Source organism: Lycium barbarum, chromosome 11 (genome assembly GCF_019175385.1).
Source record: "Lycium barbarum isolate Lr01 chromosome 11, ASM1917538v2, whole genome shotgun sequence".
Classification (NCBI taxonomy): domain Eukaryota; kingdom Viridiplantae; phylum Streptophyta; class Magnoliopsida; order Solanales; family Solanaceae; genus Lycium; species Lycium barbarum.
This window is the reverse complement of record NC_083347.1, coordinates 104,343,521-104,350,783: the sequence shown is the minus strand read 5'-3', so window position 1 is coordinate 104,350,783 and position 7,263 is coordinate 104,343,521. Positions and strand designations below refer to the sequence as shown.

The 7,263-nt window shown below is 34.0% G+C and overlaps 1 protein-coding gene across 1 annotated transcript; it reads left to right on the top strand.

The window, feature by feature from the left end:
* The first annotated feature begins 5,417 nt into the window (after window positions 1-5,417).
* LOC132618553 (transcription factor HEC2-like) lies at window positions 5,418-6,747 on the top strand. Its single transcript, XM_060333585.1, has one exon. It carries the CDS (start codon window positions 6,120-6,122, stop codon window positions 6,684-6,686), a length of 567 nt encoding a protein of 188 aa, XP_060189568.1. The 5' UTR covers window positions 5,418-6,119; the 3' UTR covers window positions 6,687-6,747.
* Window positions 6,748-7,263: the final 516 nt, after the last annotated feature.

Sequence of the window (7,263 nt, the reverse complement as noted above, 5' to 3'; positions counted from 1 at the left end):
TCACCATATTAGACATGTATATAATTCTGTTGGATAGGCAACAAGAAACCATAGCTAAAAACCATTAAGTTCAACAGATCTGGTACAACATCACATAGCAACATAGGTAGGCATGGATCAGATTCGAAAACACAAAGAAAAGAGGAAAGAAAATTCAGGGGCCTCTCGCATGTATCAAACCAAAACAGATATACCAAAGCAAACACAATGAACAGTTACGAGTATGATCAGAAGGAATTCCCAGATATTTTGACATGGTTCAAGTAGATAATCAGTGAACCAAACACACTCCATTAACATGCAGACTTAATTTTGAATCAGAGGTGATCATACAAGGTAACCCAACATATGGAGAACTAAAACAGGTACACTAAACTAAGTGACATTGATAACACTTGACATGCCTCTGGAGAGACTTAGTAGCAGCATATTAAGACCGAGATTATTTCCAATCTACACCTACTTCACAATTTGCAGAATAGACATGACTAGATGAGCAGATGCAAAACTAAGAAAATAAATACATACTCCTAAATGGGCAGTTTCAGACATATGTAAGTGAATTATCAAGAGGCAAAGACATTTCTTATTCCTAAGTGAGACATGTTCAAGCCAATATCAAATTCTTCATTCATTTAGGGATTTCCAACAAAATATTCAACCTCATAGCTATATTACTTATCAGAGGGAAAGACAAAAGCTGAAATCAGATATGCACTCATTCTAATGTCGATGATCGTAGGCAAAATAAGGGTCTACAAAGACATACATGACATTTAGGATACTGGAAAAAATCAGTTATTTAAAAAGAGGTTAATTGAGCTAAACTTCCAGCATTATCTGATTCATTAAATGGAACTCATTCAAACTTTCTCAAATGTCACACAAGGTTATAACAAGGTCTCATGGTTTTCAGACATTCAACAAGGTTAAAGGAGAACAGAAATACAACACTATATAAATGTTCAATTCTACAGAGGCATGAACATTTAGTATACCCACATGAACTACCTACGGATACAAACATGCTAAATACTAAAATTAGCTGAACTGAATTAAGGCATGAACAGATAGATTCTGCTAACTACTAAACTGGAGACTAAACCACATTAAAACATGAAGGTCTAAACATTTTAACTACTAAAATGAAACTAAACTAACTAAGCAGGAACATGCATAATGCTGCTAGAATTAAAATTAAACCAGCTGAATAACCGACATACTGAAACATATAAACACTTATTAAACAGCTAAGGAATAGAATTAAACTAATTACAGATGAGTTGTTTACCTTTTTCGAGTGCAGCGAACTGGGTTTTAAATCTTCGATCTACACTCGAACACCATGAAATTTGAACTCGCCTATACTTGGGTTTTGAAATAATTCCAAAAGCAAAGAAAACAAGAATGACTTAGTATCCAGAAAAATTGTAACTACTAAAGTTGATGTTTTCTTAGGGGGATTTTTGGCTGCTAAAAGGATTCTTTTCAGGGGGGGGGGGGGGGGGGGGGTTTAGGCGGCTAGAAAAAGACTCTAATTTTAAAAGGCATTTCCAGGCGGCTCCAAGCCTGTCCAAAACGACTCCAGAAAATGATTATTTATAGGATTTAAATTAGGGTTTGGGCTAGGGTTTTAAAATTTGAGCGGGATTTCACCATCTCTGATTTTCGTTTCAAAATCCTTTTCAAACACAAAACGTTAGAAATCTCTGTCATCGATCAGAAGCAGACCAAATAAAAAGACAAAGTTCGCTAAACTTGTACTACGAAAAAAATGAAAAAGAACTGGTAAGAAACGATTTGAAATCAACAAACAGCCAAAACTCATTAAGAATGATTCAGATGCAAGCCGAAAAAGAAAGAAGAAGAAAACAAGAGTTGACCTCTTTCAACGGTTGAATCCGAAATGGGGAAGGTACAAGCATTAATTTCCCTTCCCCAAATCGACCATGCACGATCTAGGGAAGGTGAAAGGTGACTGAGATTTTGCTATTTTTTGTTGAAGAGGAAGAGAGAGAGACGAAGGAGGAGAGAGGAAGAGGAAGGGAGGCGGATCTGATGAAAGGGGATGAAAAATATGAAAACCTAATGTTCCCTTTTGTTAACGAGCGGGTCGGATCGGTGCATTAAAACGGGTAGCGGGCTAATTGTTAAATGAACTGGTCCGAACGTTGGGGAATTAATTGGGGCGGGTAGATGGATAGTGGGCTGGTCGAATTAAAAGAATGGGCTAATTGTAAATGGACAGAATTAATATGGGCTGAATGAAAGAAACAAAATGGGCTTCTAAATTTAAAATAAAAGACCCATTTTAATTAATTATATGCTAGCATGTATTTATTAGTGCTCAGATAAAAACAAAATTATATGACGTTGTAATAGCCGTGCAATAATATTTTTTGAAAGTCAACAGTAAATAGATGCTATTATTTAGTTGTGCGAAAATAAATGCGATGCATGTGCATAATGCGGTAAAAACGCTGAAACGATTATAATGCAGATTGTGATAATACTGGTAATAATAATAACAAAATAATAATAATAATAATAATAATAATAATAATAATAATAATAATAATAATAATGATCATAATAATAGCTAATGACTGCAATAGGGTGGTGAAACGCGGATATTAATAAAAGCTAATAATCATAGTAAAATATAACTAATTATTTCTTAAATTGCCAAAATATCAAAAGCGTATAGATATTTCAGAGGAAAGGTGGGACAAAATTGGATGTCAACAGCCCCCTAATAAATCCCACCTAGCCCAGCCCCTTACACATCTTAGTGGGTTTGGGCCGGGCCGGGTTCAGGCCGACAAGCCCCACTTGACAGACTTAGGTGGAGCTAGAAATTGACGTACGAGTTCAGCTAATAGCTTTAGTCCAAATCCTATATCATAAGTATTAAATAAATTATTAAATATGTACAGAAATTAAATTACTATAAATCAATAGTTTCTAATGCTAAAAAATTTTTGAAACTATAGTCATAGAAATTAAAGAAGCTTGGAAAAGTAACATTTCTTTTGGACGGAGAATTTTGAGATGCAAAAAATTGAAATTACAAACCTACCACATAAATCTAAGTGGACAAACCCCAAGTGCAGCAACCTTGAACTAGAAACAAAATGTCTTCTTGCACTTTGTACTCTCAATACTAATCCGCCCAAATTCAGCCCAATCCGCTCACGTAACACTCCTTCATTAAACTATACTCTAGCTTCGTCCCTAATTATTTGAAGTGGGTCATGTGATTTAAAACAACTTTGAACTCGAGGAGCAGAGGGTCAGTGTGAGTAAACTCCTCAAAACTTCCCAAAATTGGGATGGAGATGAATTTACTTGCACCGACCCTCTTCTCCTCAAGTTCAAACTTGGAAGCATCTTGCAAATCAATGCTAGAATGTAAAAATATTTTGAATTTAAGTTACATATATACCAAAAAAATTACTATTACATTATTAGTTTAATTTAACTTTACTACAATTGGTTGTGTCTTTTGTTGAAAGCGCTATTATGTTAAATTTGTTACTATAAACAAAAAGAAAAAGAAAACAAAAAAAGGAAAAGGGGCAAAAATGCTCCTAGACTATCGGAAAAGGTCTAAAAATACCCTCATCCACCTATGGTTATATTTTTAGCTCACTTATACCCTTTGACTAATGGTCAACACTGAGTTAAGAAAAATGTTTATCTAAATTTCATGTATCATTTTATTATTGGTCCAATTTTAAACTATGACCCGAGTAAATAAATTCATCCACCCAATTTTTTCACTTACCCGACACACCCGGAACCAGCTCGAAAAACATAAAATCTAATCGAAAAAAGTCATTTCGGTCACGTGTCATTAAGAAGCAACTGTAGGTGGAGTGGCATTGTTGGATTCAGAAATTTAGGTCTCTGATGGGATATGAGGCTGCTGAGAGGCAGAGGATTTTTCACTCCCATCAACAGCCAAACTACCCAAAGGAGCGTTGTTCATTGCATGAGCATGAGACACATTCATATCACATATTAATATGCACCACATTGCAACACCAATGCTGAAAAAAGGCCTAACTTCACGCAGAACAAATATAGTGCTCCGTGGATGAATAAGTCTCTTGCCTGTTGCAAAGAAAAGCCAATGTATTGTCCATATATTCACAGATTTGGAAAGGGTTAAGTAAATAATCTCAAAAACATCATTGTTAGGTTTTTGAGAAAGTTTGAGGAAGATGAAGAAGTAGAGCAAAAATGGTTATTGGAAATAATTTTTTTTGTTTGTGAGATTTTATGTTTTGCTGGCGGGTAAGTGAGAAAATTGGATGGGTGAATTTACTTGGGTCAGATTTTAAAATTAGACCAGTAGTAAAATGACACATTAAATTTAAATAATTTTTTTTAATTTAGTGTTGACAATTAGTCAAAAAGCATAAGTGAGCCAAAAATATAATCAGAGGATATTTTTAGCAAAATAAATGGATGAAGGGTATTTATAGACCTTTTCTGATAGTACAAAGACATTTTTAGCCCTTTTCCGATAAAAAAAATAATATATTGCCAAAATAAATACTCCATATTTTCAAGCATTGCCAAAATAATAAATACTATAATAAATAAAAAGAACTCTCTACTTTCCAGGCAAGTCGTTCTCTGGTTTGCTATACCCCACTTCTGAAATCAGAGTTGTTATCCTTCTGACATATGTCATGTGATTGTGGGGTTACCCTTAGCGTTTTCTCAAAGTTGATTTTCTCACTTTTCAGTTTGGACCATAACTGTTTTTAACTCTTAAGAGTGATGGGGTGGATTTTGGTTCATGCATCTTACTCATTTGCAATCCCCTTGATCAAATCTACGTACTTCTCCATTTATGTATGGATTTAGAGCCCGTTTGGATTGACTTATAAGTTGCTTATAAGTTACTTATAAGCTGTTTTCAGTTTTTTTGAGTGTTTGACTGGCCAGCTTAAAGTCATTTTGTGCTTAAAATAAACCCAAAAAAATAATTGGGCCCATTTGACTTAGCTTATCTAAAGCAGCTTATAAGCCAAAAAAATAAGTTAGACTACCCCAACTTATATTTTTTTTTAGCTTATAAGCTGTTTGCAGCTTATAGGCATAAGCTCATCTAAACAGGCTCTTAGAATACTTATTTATAGGTACTTCTCCATTTATAGAATACTTATTCTATATGCTGACACTATAAATAAGTTTTTACATGATTAGACATCACCACAAAGATAACTATTCCGTTTAACTTTTCATAATAGAACTAGTTAAAACTTATACACATTATCGGTGTATATATATGTTAAATTCATGCTATGAATTCTGTAGAATTATATCCCATTAGTATCCCATATTGTTATGGATTCTAGTCCGATTCGCTAATTTAAGGCGAGACACATCGATGACCCCTTAAACTTGTCAGTAATTTTTTTTTTTTTTACGCTCGAACAAAGTCAATATTTTAACTAAGCACCTGAACATATGATAAAGTGTTTCTATTAGATATTTACAGCTCAAATTTTGGAAAAACTTCTGGACATGTTTTCAAACACTTTTTACGTGTATAAGTTAACCAATTAAAATATGTTACCTACTTTAATTGTACAAATGAGCCTCAATTGAAACTGCGTGAGGACTTGCGCCTTATTATGGACAATTTGATCTTAAGCTACTTGAAGCTTTTCTCTAGAAGTATCATCAAATTGAAATATCAATTACTATCTATTTTTTTGTTTTTTTTTTGGTACATTTAATTTGTATTTGTGTACTCAATGCTTATACTTCAAAGAATGTTGAAAACATAAATTTCTAGAGGATGTATATCATTTCACATATCTTTTGGAGGAGATTTAACAAATATAAAAACATAGGAATAGGTCACAACTTGCCATATAAATAGACATATAAATTCATGACATCCCCATGCTATGCTCATAGAGAAATTACTTTTTGTCATATCCCCTAATATTGCTTCAATATATTCCCAACCTTTCTCTTCCTATTATTCTCACCATACTTCTCAAAAATAATTTAATCACCAAATTGTAACAACAATCGGGTGAATATCAAGAGGGTGTACTACTAAATCATCAAATTCGTTCAAGAAAAGCCTAATCATGGATTTACATGACATAACACATTCCATCAACAACATTGAAATGACTCAATTGCTACCAACCCACAACTCCGTCATGTACAACTCATCATTTGATCATGAACCCGCCGTGCCACCACCTCCTTTACCATCAATTCATCGCGAACAAAGTTCAATGGAAGCGATGAGGGAGATGCTTTTCCATATGGCGGTGATGCAGCCTATCCACATTGATCCGGAATCAGTGAAACCGCCTAAGAGAAAGAACGTGAAGATATCGAAGTATCCACAGAGCGTTGCAGCCAGGCATCGGAGAGAAAAAATAAGCGAGAGGATTCGGATTTTGCAAAGACTTGTTCCTGGTGGAACCAAAATGGACACAGCTTCAATGTTGGATGAGGCTGTACATTATGTTAAGTTTCTTAAGAAGCAACTCAAATCATTGGAGCAAGCTGCTGCTAGTGCTAATAATAATAATAATAATAATAATAATAATTATAGGTCAATGGTTACTGGATTTAACCATTGGCCTGTGGGTTATTATTCAAGATCATTGATGAGTTCAACGAATGTGCAAATGCTAAGTTAATTAGCGAAGTGAAAGAAATGTATCTAGGGTTAATAAGCAATCTAAATCGAGTTTATGTTCATTATTTTAGTACTTTAATTGTAAAGATTTGGCTCTTACGGAGAAGTATTAATTTTCCCTTTGGATTTAGAGATCTTGAGTCATGCAACATTGAATATTATTCTTAGGCCAATTAGAGCGATAAAAGGATGAATCTCATTGACTCACAGTAACTACTAACGAGGTTACGCAATCACTTACAGTAATATCGTAATTTTGTCGACAGTACATTAGTTCCATGAAAAAGTGATCAGTTATATATAAATTGGAGGCAAATGTAGCATATACCAATATTGGGTGATCATCCGAACCCAGTAATTTCGACACAGAGTATAACTTTTATGCAGAAATTTACAAAAATTGCCCACAAATAGTAAATATGTACCCAAAACTTTAAATTATATAATAGGTTCAATACTAAGTACCTTAAATGTTGTACCCATAAAATTTGAATTCTGAATCCGCCTCTATATTAATGATCATGCTTGATCATTGCGAACGTGTCTTCCTAGTTACTTAACATAATCAGATGTAAATC